Source organism: Vipera ursinii (assembly GCF_947247035.1).
Source record: "Vipera ursinii genome assembly, chromosome: Z".
NCBI lineage: Eukaryota > Metazoa > Chordata > Lepidosauria > Squamata > Viperidae > Vipera > Vipera ursinii.
The window spans coordinates 85,898,038-85,917,184 of record NC_139517.1 but is presented as its reverse complement, the minus strand read 5'-3'; the positions used below and the strand labels follow the sequence as shown (position 1 = coordinate 85,917,184).

The 19,147-nt window shown below is 34.1% G+C and overlaps 1 protein-coding gene across 4 annotated transcripts in view; it reads right to left on the bottom strand.

Annotated features, from left to right (window-relative positions):
* SATB1 (SATB homeobox 1) overlaps positions 1–19,147 on the bottom strand; it is a 120,808-nt gene that overhangs the window by 52,931 nt on the left and 48,730 nt on the right. For all 4 annotated transcript variants that reach the window (XM_083376140.1, XM_083376139.1, XM_083376138.1 and 1 more), the window contains 2 exons: positions 9,542–9,653; positions 4,244–4,692 (listed from right to left, as the gene is read on the bottom strand). In XM_083376140.1, the coding sequence (XP_083232266.1) occupies positions 4,244–4,692; positions 9,542–9,653 (561 nt within the window). The remainder of the gene's footprint in view (positions 1–4,243; positions 4,693–9,541; positions 9,654–19,147) is intronic.

Below are 19,147 nucleotides of genomic sequence, written 5' to 3'. Positions count from 1 at the left end.
AAAAATTTAGTATAACTTTATGATATTGTCTCAGCAAAAGAACTTGATACTATTTCTCTGATAATCAGTCTAGGTGAGATGGAAAGCAAACAATCTAATAAGTAAATAAAATTAAAATGGAAGACTGTTAATTTTAATTACAGGTTGTCCTCAACTTATAGCCATTTGTTTAGTGAATGTTTGAAGTACAACAGCACTGAAAAAGTGACTTGTAACTGTTTTTCACACTTACGACCATTGCAGCATTCCCATGATCACATGATTAAAATGTGGTTGCTTGGCAACTGGCATGTATTTATGACAGTTGGAATGTCCCCAGGATCATATGATACCTTTTGTGACCTTTTAACAAGCAAAGTCAGTGGGGAAGCCAAATTCACTTAACAACCATGTTACTAACTTAACAACTGTGGCAAGAAAAGTTGTAAAATAGGGCAAAACTCACTTAATAACTATTTTGCTTAGCAACAAAATTTCTGACTTAATTGTGTTCGTAAATCAAAGACTACGCTGTTAAAATCAAACTGCAATTTTCATTTGTTACTTGATTTTTTTTTGTATTAGCAAAATGGCTGCAATAATTATGGCTACAAACATATCCATGCTGATTCATAAATAAATTTTTAGCAATTTCAATGAAATCTTAAGATTATTAATTACACTTAATTATTGTTCTTATGATAAAATAGCAACACATACAATTTATCAGTGAAAGAAGTGAAAACAGCCCTCATGATCCCTCTAAGCTGGAACATACGTATCATAGTTTCAATATGTTCAATTTAATAAAAGTTCATAGATGAAATATGAAAATTATTCCAATGTTCAGTGAAAAAAGTCACAGAGCCAAGATCACAAATATTTCAATGTATTCTTTCAGAATGCTTGAAGAGTCACATTTTTCATTTTCAAACCTTAAATTGCTGGACTTTACTAATGAAGTCTGAATTATAAAAATCAAGCAATTGTTTGTGTTTATTTTATTTATTCATGAATCAAATTTATATAGGCGCCCATCTTATTGAAGGCAACTCTGGATGGCATACAATTATAAATAAAAATATAAAAAACAGCAATTGTAAATATAAAAAGTAGTAATGAATATCTTAAAAACCCAAAGTAAAGAGAGAATGAAAAAAAATGACCTCCTCAACCATGGAGCCATCTGGTCAAATATCCAGTTCCATAATAGTTTCAGGCCTGGTCACACAATCATATCTTGAGAGTCTTTCAGAATATCCAGAGGGATAGGGCCAATCTAGTTTTAGGGGAAAGGATCTTCCATAAGCCAGACATTACAGCAAAGAAGGCACATTTCCTAGGACCTATCAAATGTACATCTCTGACCAATAGTACATAGCATGCCTTATCTGCAAGATCTGATTAGGTAGGCTGATATAAGTGGGAAGAGGCGGTTCCTCAGGTAGCTTGGGCCCATGCCCTAAAAGGCTTTACAGGTTAAAACCAGGGCCTTGAATTGGACACAGAAGCAAACTGGCAGCTAGTGCAACTCACAGAGCCGAGATGTAATATGCACTATCCTAGGAGTAAATATAAGTGTTGATGTTGTGAGTCTGGAAAGAGTGCCTAGAAGAGCAACAAAGATGATTAGGTGACTGAAGACTAACACATATGACGACATAAACCTGGATCAGAATGCCCAAACCAAACCCACTCAGTCTTGCCAGGGTACAATTGAAGCTTGTTGTTTCCTATTCAGACCTTCACAATCTTCAGTTACTGGGATAAGACAGTCATGGTATTACTTAGTTCATCAGAGGTAAAGATGTAAAATTGGATATTATCAGCATAATTTCACCCATGGCAACAGATGCACTTACCCAGTGCTTCATCTTAAAAAGGAAAGGAGAAAGCCACATAGAAGGGCCAAGAGCAGGACCTCTCCTCCCCAATCATCATCATCAATTTGAATCAACCCCAAAGAAGGAAATGAACCAGTACAATATTGTGCTGTTCACCCCCAGCCCAAAAGATACCATAGTCAAAGGTCACCAAAATGTCATGAAGAGCAAGGATGGATGGATTACCCTTATCCTACTCACACTAACGGTCATCTAAAAGCATAACCATATCCAGGTCTGAATCCCGACTGAAAAGTATCCTGATAATCTGCTTCCTCGATGGCCCTCTGAACCTGTAGCTCTACCACCTTCTCTACTATCTTCCCCCCAAAAGGAAAGTGAGATAGTGAAAGAAAATTGTCCAGTACAGTAATGCCTTCTTGAGGTGGGGATAGCCTCTTTAATGATATAGGAACAATGCCTCCTTCCAAAAAGGAATTAATCACTGTCAGAACCTACTCACATGACCTTATCCAGGCTGCTTTAACAAGCCAGGAGGGTCATAAATCTAAAGAGCAAATGGCCATGCTCACAGCTTTTGATGACCCTACCAACTTCCCAGGTCAAAAGGTTCAAACCAATTCCAGATAACTGGGTAAAACTCTTCCCTAGACATCTCCTTGGGACGATGACAAGGTCAGAATCTAACTGAGAATGAATCCAAGCAACTTTATCTGATATATACATGACAACTCGAATTATTGTCCTAAGAAGCTTGATTAATTTTATAAAGAAAAAAAATCTGTTTAAGTTGTGCAAGAAAAAATATAAAGGATGGAGAAGATTTAAATAGCAATAGATATTTGGAGATTTTGAAGCCTAGAAATGCTAGTAATGCAGTGGATTAAGAAATTATTAAGCAAGTATTCAACATATTTTTGTTGGCATTTTTGATTGTTAAAAAGTTAAGAGATATGAATTTATGACCTTATTCATAATGAAGAATTGTTATACAATTAGCAGTCATATGTCAATTATAGCTCTATTATACAAGGGGTTATGGTCTCATTTTTTATTAGATATTCATTCATTCATTCATTCATTCATTCATTCGTTCATTCATTCCATTTCTTAACCACCCATCTCCCTCAGAGAGGGATTCTTGTCTATATTTCTCGACAACTCAAAGGTGTGTAGATTCCTATTTTATCCACAATAAGAATTCTGTGAGCTGACTGAGAACAAATGATTCAATTTTACCTAGTAAGAGAGTGTTTCTAGACCAGAACTTTAGGCACAATTTACACTTATAGAGCTATTATTTTTTAAAAAAATAAATAAATTTATTTAATAGTTATTGAAGCCATATTTTTAGCAGAATATTTTTCAAAGTGGTATTTTTATACTATTTAATTTGCTCTCATTTTGTTTTACAACACTGGGTCTCCTTTTAGAAATAAAATTGAAATAAAAACATTGAATAAAAGGATCATATATACTTTAGTCTCTGAAAAAAATCAGTTTGAAAGAGTCTGTGTAGCACCATCTATACAAGTAATAATTTTATACAACTATAAAATATATAATTGGATTATAGTAGTGTATTTAAGTACGGTAATATGTAAAATTTGCTTTTGGATAAATTTCCTTTTGTTATCCTTGAACGGTTTTATCTTCTGTTTGTGCAAGTATCAAAAATGATAGGACCTTATTGCAGGCTCTGAAGTAACCTAATGATTGCTATTTAGTTTTACCTAATTCATTTGCTTGAGATAATTGCACAGTAATAGTCTGAAATGCAATGCTTAGGGTTGAATGTTGCAATCTGCAGTATCTATTGTTGAGTGTATTGATGCAATTGAACAAACAGCCACAACTATTTCCTCCCACATAATTCTTTTTCCAGAATTATGTGATTCACTTTGCTCTGCTGGCTAGGTAATAAAGGTAGCAACAGTTCCTGCTGCATAAGTAATATTAAAAGATATAGTTCAAGATTTCAGCTTGCAAATACTGCTTCTATGTGTTCAGAACCACACCATGTGCAAAGTGTAATTAATTTAGAGAGGTGAATTGAGTCAATAATGTGGATAAAAAAGTTCTTAATTACTGTAGCTTTATAATTGATCTAGATAAATAGATCTATACTTGCAGACTTAGAAGGATGAATGTGCAAGATTTAATAATATGGGGATAAATCTATTAAATAGATTCTTAAAAAACTTAGCAAAAGATTTTGTCTTTCTCAAATAATTGCCATTAAAAGAGATCTATAAAGAAAAGAGAAAGATGAAGAAAAGATAGACAAAGATAAAGAAAAGAGAGCAAAAAAAAGAGAGAAATTTCTTAGCACAAGTAAGGGTGTTTGGGATCACAGTCTATATGTGGTTAACTACCAGCTCTATATAAATTATATACATTTTTTTAAAAAAAAGGCTAACCTGAGTTCTGTTAAATGCCACACGTGCAAAAACTGCCTGTGAGATTCCTGCTCGTTTCAATTCATCACGCACCCACTGGTAGATTTCGGAAGACACCTCTGTGTTAGTTGAGACCTGTTGTTCTAACGGCTTGTTGATGGATCTGCTGACAGGAGGGGGATGGTTCAAGTACTGTTGATTTAAGGACTGTTGGGCTAGAAGTCTGTTCACTGCATACTGCTGGTTTAGCAACTGGGCCATTACCAATTGTTGGTTTACCAACTGAGGACTAATGGGAGTAAGTCCAGGATGCATGTTTGGAAGTGGGGTCCGAACAGATGGCTGACTGCTATGAGAAAGCTGAACGGGGGATGGTGGCTGTTCAGCAGTGTTTCCTGGGACTGGCTGGTGACCAAAGTTGACATGGTTGGGACCTTGTTGTGATAGTTCAGAAAGGCTGTCCATTTCAGCTAAGAAGGAGAAAACAGAATATAAATATTTGGTCCAAGGAAATAAATGAATATATAAAAACGAATAGCTGAATTTGGATCATTGTTCTCTTTATTCTCAGCATTCAATTCAAGAGATGTTAATCAAATGATACTTTAGGGATGTGCAAATCTTTGCTTCTTCAATATCTTCTTTCTGAACATACATCTGGCTACAAACCTTCGGCTTCAAAGCAGATTCGTTGCACCTTTAAGAAGCAGATTCAGATGCAAGCAAAGGGTTTTTTCAAATATTTTTCACAAATTTTACATTATTTTCTCAGAAGATCCCAATATATAAGGATATTTTTATACATTTTGGATTTTTATGTAAATATAAATGATGGTTTATATTGTATACCCATTATTTTTGTTTTTTAAATTCATTTCACTTAATATATGTATATGTATATAATAATATAATATAATTAGTATAGTATAGTATAGTATAGTATAGTATAGTATAGTATACTATAGTATAATATATTATAATATAATATATTATAATATAATATAATAAATATAATAATAATATAATATAATATAATATAATATAATATAATATAATATAATATAATATAATATAATATAATATAATATAATATAATATAATATAATATAATATAAATATAATATAATATAATAATATAATATAATATAATAGTGTATGTGTATGTGTGTATACATACATACACACACACACACACACACACACACACAGAGGCACATATTCACATATACACACACATATATACACAGGTAGTCCTTGACTTAAAATAATTCATTTAATGACCATTCAAAGTTACAACAGCAACGAAAAAAGTGACAGATGATTGTTTTTCACACACTTAATGACAGTTTCAGCATTCCCATAATCACATGTTCAAAGTTCAGATGCTTGGCAACTGATTCATATATATGGCAGTTGCAGTGTCCCAGGTTCCTATGATCACCTTCTGCAACCTTCTGACAAGCCAGGTCAATGGGGAAACCAGGTTCATTTAACAACTGTGTTACTAACTTAACAAATGCAGTGGTTGACTTATCAAGTGTGACAAGAAAGGTCATAAATGGCCTTAACTTCACTTAACAACTGTCTCATTTAGCAACAGAAATTTTGGGCTCAGTTGTGGTTGTAAGTAGAGGACTACCTTTAAATATATATATATATATTTGATTGAAAGATCATAGGAACTTTTTCAATTTTTATCAGGATCTTGAAAAATATACTTAATATAGTTATAAAAACAAGACAATATTATATTTACCTGAAGGAAGGCAACCCCTCAAAGCACTTTTCAGTAAGTATATTTGCAGACAGAGCGGAGGGAGCAATTAATTTTCCCAAGGGGCCACATGAGAAACTGAGACTGTTGTGGAGGGCCGCTACTACCTCCCCCCCGCAGCCACTGCTCCCCCAGCCGCCGTCACCGCAGACCTGACAGGGACAGTCAAAGGGCTGGATGTGGCCCGAGGGCCATAAAATGCCCAAGTCTGAGATACCGACTCTATTTAAAGAGGTAAATACTGTTGAAAAGGATAGAGAAGAACCAAAATTCCTATGGGTTATTTATGTTTATTATTATAATTTTGATTCATAAGACTACCACAAATAAAAAACCAATGGTACCAGCAAACAAATAATACCAATTAATTCCTAAAAATAATAAAATAACAAAAGCAGCTTTATGTAGTAAGAAAAACACTTTTACAACTATATCAAACAATTCATATCAATTAGTCACAATCTACTTTACAAAGGGAGAAAGGCAACTTTTTAAGAATAATCTAAAAGCTTGAAGGCCAAGGGCATATTATTCTAGACACCAGATATAGGATTATAGGTAAGGTGCACTTTCTAAGATCCCTCCAAAGATTTTACTTAATAGATGGAACATGAAAGGCATGTACTCAATCAGAACTTATGGGGCAGGAAGAAATTTATTTAATTATTTAATTACATTTATATGGCTAACTATATCACAGACATGAAATGATGTCATAGAGGTAGTTCTTCAGGTAGCTGAACTCTGTTCAAAAATGGTTTTAGAGATTACAAAAAGATTAGAGCACTTTTAATTTCACCAGAAGCTCACTTGATATTAAGGTAACAGAGATGTTACATGGATGAACCAGCTGCAGCTTCTTGATAGTCTTCAAGGCAGCCTCTGCACATTGTAATAGTCTATGCATTATATGACTAAAGCAAGAGTGACCATGAAAACGGACTCTGGGTCTGAAAAAGTGTGCAATAGGTGCACTCTTAAACCTTTACAGACATTTGCCTTCTAAATGCAGAGGGCAAATTGTCTAGCTATGTTCCAAGTATTGTTGAAGTGTTAAAAGTAATCAGGCAAACAGCAAATATTAACCCTAGTCCATCCATATTGCTCTTGATTATCTAATTCTCTGAAGCAACCAAACTGATAAAGCTGATTGCAGATGGATGGTTGCCTTTAAAGACCATAACTTAAAAGGAAACAATTTACTCCTATTGCTTGTCTAGGTGCCTTTAATTCATTTATGTAGTACAGTAGCTAAAAGGGTTTATCTTTCTTAACAACAATACAGAAGTTGTTTTCCTTACTTTGGGGGATTTTTTACTTTTAGCTTAGAACAAGTAAATACTTTTTTGAAATAGATTTTTTTCAACCATTCCAATATTTTAAAAAACGAAGAAGTGAACTAGCATAAAACTGAAAATAAAGACAGCATTCCTAAAATACTTCAGTTATGTATCAAACCATTTCTGTGTATGAATTTGGACATTTATCTATACAATTTAAAATGTTAGTTTTAAAAATACATATAGTATATACAGCATTTTTACTCTTGCATTAGAAAGCATGATGTGGTATAGGTTTGGGGGTAAAAAATGCCTGTGAGTATCAAGAAACATCCTGTACCAGCAGCCACTTTTGTTTATGTGGGAGGCTGAACTGCATTAGAGTATTAATAGTGGGTGTTTAATGCTTCAAAATTGGCCATTTGCTGTATTAGAGTTTGCAGACATTTATTCATAGCCCAAGATCTGGTGAAGAAAGACAGGAGAAATGGTGCAGACACTTAGAATTCTAAAAAGATTTCTAATTTGCATTATTCAACTTATCTTAAAGGAGTACCATATGTCTGTTTGTCTCTCTGTCTTATACAGAATTGCTTTAGGGGTAGCGGTGGTTAAAATGCTGAGTCAGAAGACCATTTAGAGTTTGACAGCTCCACACTTCTAAATTCGATAGTGCAAGGCGTGTGGTGTAATGAGCTCCCATTAATTTATCCCAGCTCCTGCTCATCTAGCAGTTTGAAAGCATGCAAATGCTGGTAGATAAATAGGTTTCACTTTGGTGGGAAAATAATAGGGACATGACAGGAGCCTTTTTGGGCATTGCCTGGGCAACAGTGATGTCAACAGCTAATCTTTTCAGTTCCTTAGTAGTGCTTCCGGTATGAATGTAGTAATATACAGCGTTGCTCTTTAGCTACAACCCACATGCGCAAAGACTAATTATATTTTCATATAGGCAAGCCATACTTTATTTCTCTCTTCAAATATGAACATGCATAACTTCACCTGCAGTCTGTTCCATTTTCCTTCTTAGGCCAGTAGCTTTTCTGTCCTGTTACCTTTGTTACCTTCTGTACCTGTTGAATCTCTCTGGTGAAAATGCTGCCTAAATTTTCAAATGTTAAAATCGTATAATAAAAGATACCCATTTTGCTAAGTTGATTACTACCCAGACCTTACCCTAAAGAGACTGAAATTAGTAAGTCATGTAAGTTTTTCTGCCTCATTAATAATTGAAATTTTGTATTAGTAATTTGTATTAGTAATTTCACAGAGTATCTCAAAATATTGTTGTATTAGATTACATTATGTCTTCATATGATATTGCTGATGGAATTAAATAAGTCTCATGTTTTTACAGCACAGCTCAGAGAAACTAAGATTTTATGTGCAACTAACAATTGTGTGCAACATTTATATCATAACTATCAAATCTAGGCTAGTATGATATCTTATATAGGTTGCATCACTAATTACACTTCTGTTTATTTACTCTGTGTGTGTAAAATTTCAAAAACAAAGCTTGTTAAATTTGAATGTGAAGATGGACAATGCAAATTTTGTTATATTTATAGTACATTCACTGAAATAAATAAGAGTTATGTAAATCAATGTTTTATCTAATTCAGGTTATATCCATTCTCATGTACAGACGGTTGCAAATGGTTTACTTTACTTTGTATATAAAGATCAGCAGAAAATTCTTATATGACTGCCTTATTGCCAATTCTATATTCTTTGTTGTCTGAGGTAGACATGTAACAAACAAGGAAGTAATATAATACTGATTTAGGACATATTGTAACACTTGTGATAGATAAAATACTTCTGAAAATATTTTCAATAACATTTGCAAATACTACACAATGTTATTACTAACAAATGTCATGTAATAGCTATGGGCTATATTCAATATGCAAAATAAGTTAAATATCTTTTCCAAACTATGGAAAGGGTAGTACATACTTAGGGCTGATTTTGAAACTTAAACATATGTGATACTTTTCTTTCTTTCTTTCTTTCTTTCTTTCTTTCTTTCTTTCTTTCTTTCTTTCTTTCTTTCTTTCTTTCTTTCTTCTTCTTCCTTCCTTCCTTCTCTTTTCTTTCTTTCCATTATATTTTGCAAAATGTTATCAAATATTTGCTGTATCAAACATCACTATCAGATCTACAAAAAATTAGTCCATTTCTACTATCCAAAGGTTAAAATGTATTCAATCATAAGCATGTAGACAATACCACTTGAACTTTGATCGTTTTGCTTACCCATCATATCTTTTGCCTTCTTGAAATGTTTATACCATCTCCCAAATTCCTGACATTTTGCTGCTGAGACATTTGCATAGTAAGTGCTGTTCACAATGGAAGATATCATACTCTAAAAAAGAAGAGACAGAGCAATTAAATTACTACAATATTTAATAGAAGGTATTTTAATTATTTGATCAGTAACATTCCCAGTTAAAAGACAATATTCAATTTTATTTTGTTACGATTTAAACCATTTATTTTGGCAAATCTTGCAGTATATTCAGCAGCCATTACATTACATTTAAATATTGTTTTAATATCACATTCTGTTCTACACAAATATATACAGATGTAAGAAAAAAATATTAACAACTATGCAACTTTGCATAACAACTATGCAAAAATATTACAAATCATGTAAAGTTTATGTTTTTGTATAGCTAGAATTTATAACTTATATGAAATTAAGAGGAATAACAAAATGGGAAACTACTATACAACATTGTTCATATATTGTTCTTCATGAAGGTTGTTTGCTCAAAAAGTCATAATGAATGAACAACTTGCCTTAATTGTACCGAAATAATTTTCAAATGCATTTCACTATTTTCAATGCATAACTAAATCATGTCTAGAATTACTACTAAAAATCTATTTCCAGGAGGAAAAAATACACCATATGCCTCTCCTTTCTCACTAGTGCATTCTGAATTTATACAGTACATACATACATACATTCCTTCATACAGCCAAGAAAACTGTACACTTAAACATTTACATTAATTAATCAATTATCCACTGCTAAAAGAAAGGGGAGCAATTCAGCTACCGTTTTTATATTATTTTTGACCTGAAACTGCAACACTGGATTGTGTACACTTTAATAATAGTAGCAGTGATAGTAGGTGCATGACCCTGTTCTTCTGCCTTTTCAGTTTTAGGTGAAAAGGCAATTCAATCATAATCATTGCAATACTCAGGGGCATATGGGCTAAAATTTATATTGTTTATATTGCAATATGTCCTTATTAATCTATTAAAATGAGGGATAGTACGACAACAAAGTATGAAAATTATTCATAGTGAAGTGGTGATACAAGGCAACTTATTTTAGAAGACCAAACTTCCATTAGAGTACCAAGGGAATGAGCTTCTGCATACTTTCAAAACTATTAAGCCTCACATTGCCATCAGTCATGTGCTATCTATATAATCTTATAACAAATATAGGTTTAAAAGATTACTGTTAGAAGATCCTTACAAGGAATTATTGCATTCATTCTGTTTCGTATATGCATACATTATCTTCCAAAATGATCACTGATTAAGTCTTACAACCCTGTCATATCTTTAGTGATTTTTATAGGTTGATGAAACAAAAATCTTTGCTATATTCTCTTCAGCTTCAGACTATAGGTTCATTTGAAGGTAGTCAGTTTTACAAAAACTTTCAGTTGTTTTGTATTTTGCTGTAGATGTAAAAATCTGTAAGCCTAAGAAACTAATTACAATATGGTATGGCATCAGAAGTAGCATGGTGTCAGAAGTAGATGTATCTATGATTTGATGACAACTTTTGCTCTTTCTTGAGACATAACTCAGAAAAAATATTTTAAAAACTCACAGAACCCTGTCTCCACATTTACTGTAAGTTTACTTTAGTTCATATGACTCACTATCTAAAAGTACCCACATGTATACATATCCAGTAGCTGTATTTCTTTTTGTGATTGTCTGATGAAGATTTGATCTGAAATGCTGCCACCTATGCAAAAACCCTACTACACTGGGATGATACCATCTGCCACAGTCTGAGCTTTCTTTTGCAGCCAAATGCATTATTTATAATTATCTCTTCCATAACTGTATGGCAATAGGGATTGATTTTTTTTCTAAAGTTCATTTTTGGTTCATCTGGTCAGCTTTAAAATTCATTCAATATCTGGAGTTGTATTATTGCATATAATGAGAATAATGGCATCCAAGTAATTGGGCATATATTTTCTAACTTAAATAAAATATATTCTTAGCAATCTACTTGTATTTATTTATTTTGTTAAGATAACTTTTTATATTTGATTCATTCTTCAGGAATGAATGCAATGTTTTAGGTTGCATTCAGAATAGGTTCATAATAACCTGAATATAGATTCCCTCATCATAAATGGCTGTGTTTGAAAGTGCATTGTTGTCTTTTTGAAAAACAACAAAGAACAACATTAATCAGGTCAGTTCAATTATCTAAACTAAGACTGTTCATGCTTTACTGCCAACTCAACCAGCCACTACAAAATCTATTATCTGTGATTGCTCAGCTGCAGGTCAAAAATCCATTTATCCTCCACTATAACCAAATATCCTCTATCCTCTTTAACAATATCTTAAGCTTTAGACATACACATCTTTGATAAAAAAAATTATGAACAACTTTGTGGATTAAAATAGACAATGTACTGCTTATGAAAGGGTGCCAAATAATATAACAGGAAATTTCAAAAAAAGATGTTCTCTGAAATAACTTAATGAACAAAGATATTAGGATATATTCTTCATATGTTCAAGATAATTCAAAGTATCATCTACAAAACTTTAATAGGTCTTTTTGATTTTTTTTAAAGAAGGAAAATAGACATTTGTCTTTGCATATTGAAAGCATTCAAGCTAGATCAGTAGAGGGGGCAAGAGTTACAACAATTTATTTACACTATTATCTAAATATGATTAAACAGCTGATGAACAAATATTAAACTAGAAAATGTATAGTCATTTCAGCTTAATATAATCCTCTTTTAGTAAACACCCAAGACAATTTTTCTCTACTAGAACAGTTCTGACATCTCATAAGCCTAAGGGTGAATAACAAGAGATTGTTTTTGATAGTTATAAATATTCAAAAGAGATGCAGACCATCTGCTTTCATATTACAGGTAAAGCAAGATTGAAATTGTGACTGCTAGGAAAAAACAATTCTTTTAACAAAGTCTTCCTCACCTCAAAATCTATAAAAACAGATATCAAAATATGTTTATACAAGTAAGGTGGAGTATGCAAGATGCAACATTCCTTTTACAGACATAGCTTGTTATAGAGTTTCTCTTATGTTCCATCATGTATTGTACTGCATTTCTAATGTTTAAAATCTTTTTTAACATATGAACCAAAATATGGTAAATGGGTTATAAATGTAAATGAACCAGGTTAGGTATTTTTCTTACACTTGAAAAATGATTTGAAATGGCATTTTATTATTTCAGTTCTTGCTGTATCCTGCCTTTCTACCGAGAAAGTTTACATTAATTGGTATGTGGTAAAAAAAATACACAAAATTATGTTATTTTATCATGCTACAAGCTTGCACACAAATAAGAATCTACTTGTTATAAAACCCATGTCTATGTTTTCAGATAGGTGTTTAGTCTTATTATTTATGAGAGGACATTATGCTTTTTTAAAGAGACAAAGTAAACAATACCCACTAACTTTATCAGGCAGACCAGATTCAAAATACAATCAGATGAGCTAATTCAATTTTATTGTACAGTTACATTAACAGAATATTGCAAGTTTGAAAATACAATTCTTCTGTTTCTTTTACACTCTGAGAAATTAGGGAAGGTATCTTCTGAGCCTTTTGCCCTGTCCATTATACAACTATGAGCTATGCTAATCTGATAATTCCCTAGGCAGCATTTGTTGGCCCATTCCCCTAGATTTTTCCCCCGGATTCCATTACACAGTTCTCTCCTTCAGACTCATTGCCTTAGTCCCGAGTTCATAGTGGAAATTGAATTTGGACTATGAGAAAATGTAGCTAGGTCACTCCTTTCTTCTGCTGGTAAGTCACCAAATTACACAAGAGTTGTCTCTCCATCAGGAATCTTTTTGTCTCTGGCCCTCATGTCCTGAATTGCATAGTTGGAGTATTATTATGGTTTCTGTGTGTGAGAGGTGGAGTGCAGGAGGGAGGGAAAACATACATTGAATTGTCTTAGGTGAGAAACTATCTGAAAAATTGTTTTGAAAGCCTAGAATATTTGTAAAAATCAAAGCAACTTGCTGAGAGATGAATGTTTTGCAGAACCTCTAAATTCTTACGGTCTGTATGAACTTGTAGAGGATGGATTGCTTCTTCCAGCAGATATCTCAATCACTAAATACCTTTTTTTTTACTACCAGCAACTCTTTATTAAAAATATCAAAGGTCCTTTCAGCTGGAACATACCGGAGTAAAAGATCCACAATAGCAGTAGCACTTAAATACTACTTTTCAATGTTTTACAGTCCTCTTTAAGCCATTTATCAGAGTTTGCAGATTGTCTCCAATAATATGGTTCCTCATTTTACTGACCTTGGAAGGATTGTTGTTGTTAGTTGCGAAGTCATGTCCGATCCATTGCGACCCTATGGACGTTCCTCCAGGCCTTCCTGTCCTCTACCATCTTCTGGAGTCCATTTAAGCTCACACCTACTGCTTCAGTGACTCCATCCAGCCACCTCATTCTCTGTTGTCCCTTTCTTCTATTGCCCTCAATCTTTCCCAGCATTAGGCTCTTCTCCAGTGAGTCCTTCCTTCTCATTAGGTGGCCAAAGTATTTGAGTTTTAGCTCCAGGATCTGGCCTTCTAAAGAGCAGTCAGGGTTGATCTCCTCTAGGACTGACCGGTTTGATCACCTTGCAGTCCAAGGGACTCGCAGGAGTCTTCTCCAGCACCACAGTTCAAAGGCCTCAATTCTTTGGCGCTCAGCCTTTTTTATGGTCCAACTTTCACTGCCATACATTGCAACTGGGAAGACCATAGCCTTGACTATACGCACTTTTGTTGACAGGGTGATGTCTCTGCTTTTTAGTGTGCTGTCTAGATTTGACATGGCTTTCCTACCAAGGAGCAAGCGTCTTTTAATTTCTTGGCTACAGTCCCCATCTGCAGTGATCTTGGAGCCCAGGAAAATAAAATCTGTCACTAACTCCATTTCTTCCCCATCTATTTGCCAGGAATTGAGAGGGCGGATGCCATGATCTTGGTTTTCTTAATGTTACGTTTCAGGCCAACTTTTGCACTCTCCTTCTTCACCCGCAACAAGAGGCTCTTTAGTTCTTCTTCACTTTCTACCATTAGAGTGGTATCATCTGCATATATTAGGTTGTTGATATTTCTCCCGGCAATCTTAATTCCAACTTTTGATTCATCTAGCCCTGATTTTCTCATGATGTGCTCTGCAAATAAGTTAAATAGGCAGGGCGACAGTATACAGCCTTGCCGGACTCCTTTCCCAATTCTGAACCAATCAGTGGTTCCGTGTCCAGTTCTCACAGTTGCTTCTTGACCCGCATATAGGTTTTTCAAGAGACAAATAAGATGGTCTGGTACTCCCATCTCTTTAAGAACTTGCCACAGTTTGTTGTGATCAAGACAATCAAAGGCTTTAGCATAGTCAAAGAAGCAAAAGTAGATGTTTTTCTGGAACTCCCTAGCTTTCTCCATGTTGGCAATTAGATCTCTAGTTCCTCTTCCTCTTCGAAATCCTGCCTGTACTTCTGGTAGTTCTCGATCCACATACTGCTGGAGTCTAGCTTGTAGGATTTTAAGCATAACTTTACTAGCATGAGAAATGAGTGCAATGGTGAGATAGTTTGAACATTCTTTGGCACTGCTTCTTTGAAATTGGAATTGGAAGGATAGGTTGACTCAACCTTGAGCCAATCAGGATCAAACTCCTATAGTGGGCAGTTAGCCTACAATACTGCATTCTAACCACTGTGCTCAATACAATGGTAAATATGTTCCCCTCCCTTCTGTGCTAGAGCAACCCTATCACCATATTAAAAGCATCATTGTGTATCACAAAGGGACAGAACAGGTCAGGTTCAGAAACAAAGAGGTGTTTTAATCCTTGAAATGCTGTTTGCTCCTGGATTAATCACAATTGCTGATCCTTTCTTAGGAGCTGGGTCAGCAGTTTTAGATGGCCAACAAAATTAGGAATGAATTTCCTATAAAAATTAGCAAAATCCAGAAAGTGTTGCATATCTTTCATGCCACCAGAAGTGGAACAGGAACATGACTGTACTTTTGCTGATCCAGCTACAAAGTCCTGCTCTTAGTGGATATCTGTCAATCATCTCAGCTAATATTAGGTTTCCTAGAGCTTCAGTAGGCAACTTTAGTTTCTGTATTATTTCTATAGCTATGAAATTACTGGTTGCTCTCAAGCCTACAAAAGCAGAAAGTCCCACCTTCTGCCTAGAATCTAAAGAAACAAAAATAGGAGTGATTAAATATGCTTTCCTGCTGTCAACAGTTGTCCTTAAATGGTGGAAACCCCCCACCCACCCAGAGCTCCTTGGAAATAGATCAGCAAAGTTTTGCCAGTGTGTTGTTTCAAAGCAAGCTGAGCACTTATTGGTTACATGATCTGTTGATTTATAAGTTCTACATCTTTTGCTATGTCTAATGTTAGTGCTTTACTAAACATCATCAGGCTGTGTCCTTGGGCACCTCAGTAAAAGCATAGCTTTGATACATTCTTCTTTGCTTCTCTAAAGACAGGGATCTTGGTTGCAGGGATTCTCCCACATTAGATATTGAGGAGGCCACTGAGGCTTTAAGTTATTTTCCCCTTACCATTCTCTCCCTTCCTTAAATCTTCCAGTTATTACAAGACATTTATACAGCTCCTCCAGAAAATTTGGGAGCCTTGCCTCTCCTAGCCCCTCAGCCAGACTTTCTCTGAATTGATCAGTACAGCTAGCTTTCAATTGGTTGCTTACATTGCAGGCAAATAATTTAAAATCTGAAATATATGACTTTATTTTGTTTGGATTTACAGATCACTTGACTAGCAGCAGTTCTCTATATGGGATGTTCAAAGTATCATTTGAGCTTATGCATGAGGTACTAACAGTTGTCCAGCATCCGATTGTTTTCCCCAATGAATGATATTGCCCAGTTAGCTGCTGCTTCCTTCACATTTTGGTGTGATTAATAGAAACTCCTCTGGCCTGCCCCTCATATATATTTCACCCTGGGTGATGAATATCCTGAATTGATTCTGTTTCACTCTGAACTTTACTCTTTGGGGCAAGCTCCCATAGAAATGCAGGCTCATTGTCTGAGCCACTTTTTGTTGTGTCCAGCTGTTGCTTTAGTTGTATCATGGCAAACTGGCCCAGGTCTTTCCTACATACCATTAAAATATCTTACATTCTGAGTAAAATAGAAAAATTACTACCTATTATTCTGTAAGGGTAATTTTCAGATTTCAAAATGTTATGTTATTAGTAACATTTTAAAGGTATAGTATCAATATCTTATCAATATAAAGGGGCATCTAATTTTATAATTCTCAGCTGAAGACACACTTGCTGAACAACCTGTCAAACTTAGTTCCTTTACTTTCCTATTTACAAAATGAACTCTGACTGGCTTTTAATGCCTGTATATTTTAATTCATTAAAATAAGGCTTATGACATAAATAATACACACATATTAAAGAGCCACCAGAATTACAGTTGTTATGTTCAGGCAACCAAATCTCTATTTTATAAAGTGAAATGTGATCTAGCTTCATATATATTCACATTGACATTTATTTTCTTTCATTGGAGTAGGAAACAGATCAGGAAACCATAATTAATTATAGCTTCCTTTATGTCCAAACTGGAAACAATGGCCAAGTTCATTTATAGCATCAAGCCAGAATATTTTATCCCAGAGTTTATTCAACAGGTCACAGTCGCATCATTTAGACTTCTCATTCAGCTATAACAGGTAGCTATGTTCTTAATTTTTTGAAAATTATTAATGACAATTTCAAACATTATGAGAAGCATCATAAACTTTAACAACCTCCTATGCAATGACCAAATTTACAACAGTGATAAGCTTTGTAGTTATGATGGATCCTTATATTTATGACTATTGTAGTATCCCCAGCTTGTGATGACACTGCAGTTTCCCAGGATCATGTAATTATGATTTGTGACCTTCCCTGTCTTTCAAGAAGCAAAGTTACAGGGGAAGCCAGCAGGAAGTTGCATATTGTGGTCACTTGTCCCCACTAACAATCCATAGCTCTCAACATTTAACAATAGCATCCAGAACTGCCATCACTAAGTACATAGTAACAGTTTTTTTCAACTTAAACCATGTCATTTAATGACAGAATTGCAGTCCAAATTTGCATGTTAAAGGACTACCTGTATTTTTACACACACACACAAACACACACACTGAACTTTATGAACTTTTCAAGCCTTAAAGAAGTAGTAGCCAATCATGAAACTAATATTAAAAGAACACTGATGCACAACATATATTTTACAAATAATTATTAATACAATATTCATGCTCAGAATTTAATAAACAATCTACAAATTCAAAGCAATTAATGTTGTATAGCCAAGTTGGGGCTGTAAATATATTGAAAACAGGAAGGAAGGAAGGAAGGAAGGAAGGAAGGAAGGAAGGAAGGAAGGAAGGAAGGAAGGAAGGAAGGAAGGAAAACACAGCTAATTTTTAACATTGCATTTTATCTCAGAGGCACTATCATGTACTCAAATGGTTACAATAGCTGCTATACTATACAGTTAAAACTATATATAACTGTATATAGTTATTAAATAATGTAATTGGTTTAGAATTTGGGAGACATTACTGAAACACCATAATAAGATGGAAAATAATCACTTTACACAATATTCTTTAAAATATAATACTATGAACAATATCTTAACTTTCATTATGTATGCATTTATACCCCATAGGTGTTCCTGCCATCCATTGTCATGTCACTTTCCCCCCCAAAAAACCAAAAACATTACTGAAGAAAACTATTTTCCTAAATAAGTCTTCCACCTCTTTGTAAAAATTTCTACAGGAAAAACAGTAACCTTTATTTATTATATTTATATTTACTTTTCATTCATGAACTCAAGATGGCATATAGAGTTCCCTCCTCTGATTTGTTCTCCACAACAATCCTGTTAAGTAGTTTAAGCTAAGAGAGTGTGACAGCCATTGAACTTCCATGACTGAGAATGGAACTGCATTTAAGTCTCCCTGGTGCTTAAATATTATAAAGTAGAATGTATAAAATATTATGAAAAATAGTATTTAGATGAAAAAAGAATCAGAAGTGGGACAAACCTCAGGGTAATTGTGATTTCTCTAATGACAGAATGGATAGTGGAAGCAAGTACAGCAAAGTATAAAGGATCCTAGTAAAAGAAACAGGTTGTTCAACAACGAGAATTGGGTTGGGCAGTAAGTTTAAATAAATAAATAATTTTACCTTTACAGAAAATATAAAAAATAAGGTCAGCATACTAGTTGCTTGAGCCTTGCTGGTTTGAAGTAAATATGGAAATTGTTTGCAACACAATGCCCATTAGGCTAGAAATATAGCTACTTCACTTTCCTTATTATTATTATATTTTGCCTTTCTTTCTGTCTCTCTTATTCATCTCAAGATGATTGCTCTACCTTTGGTCAGGTATATTCTGAGTAAGGTAAAGGTAAAGGTTCCTCCACACATGCGTGCTAGTCGTTTCCAACTCTAGGGGCCGGTGCTCATCTCTGTTTCAAAGCCAAAGAGCCAGCATTTCTCCAAAGACGTCTCCGT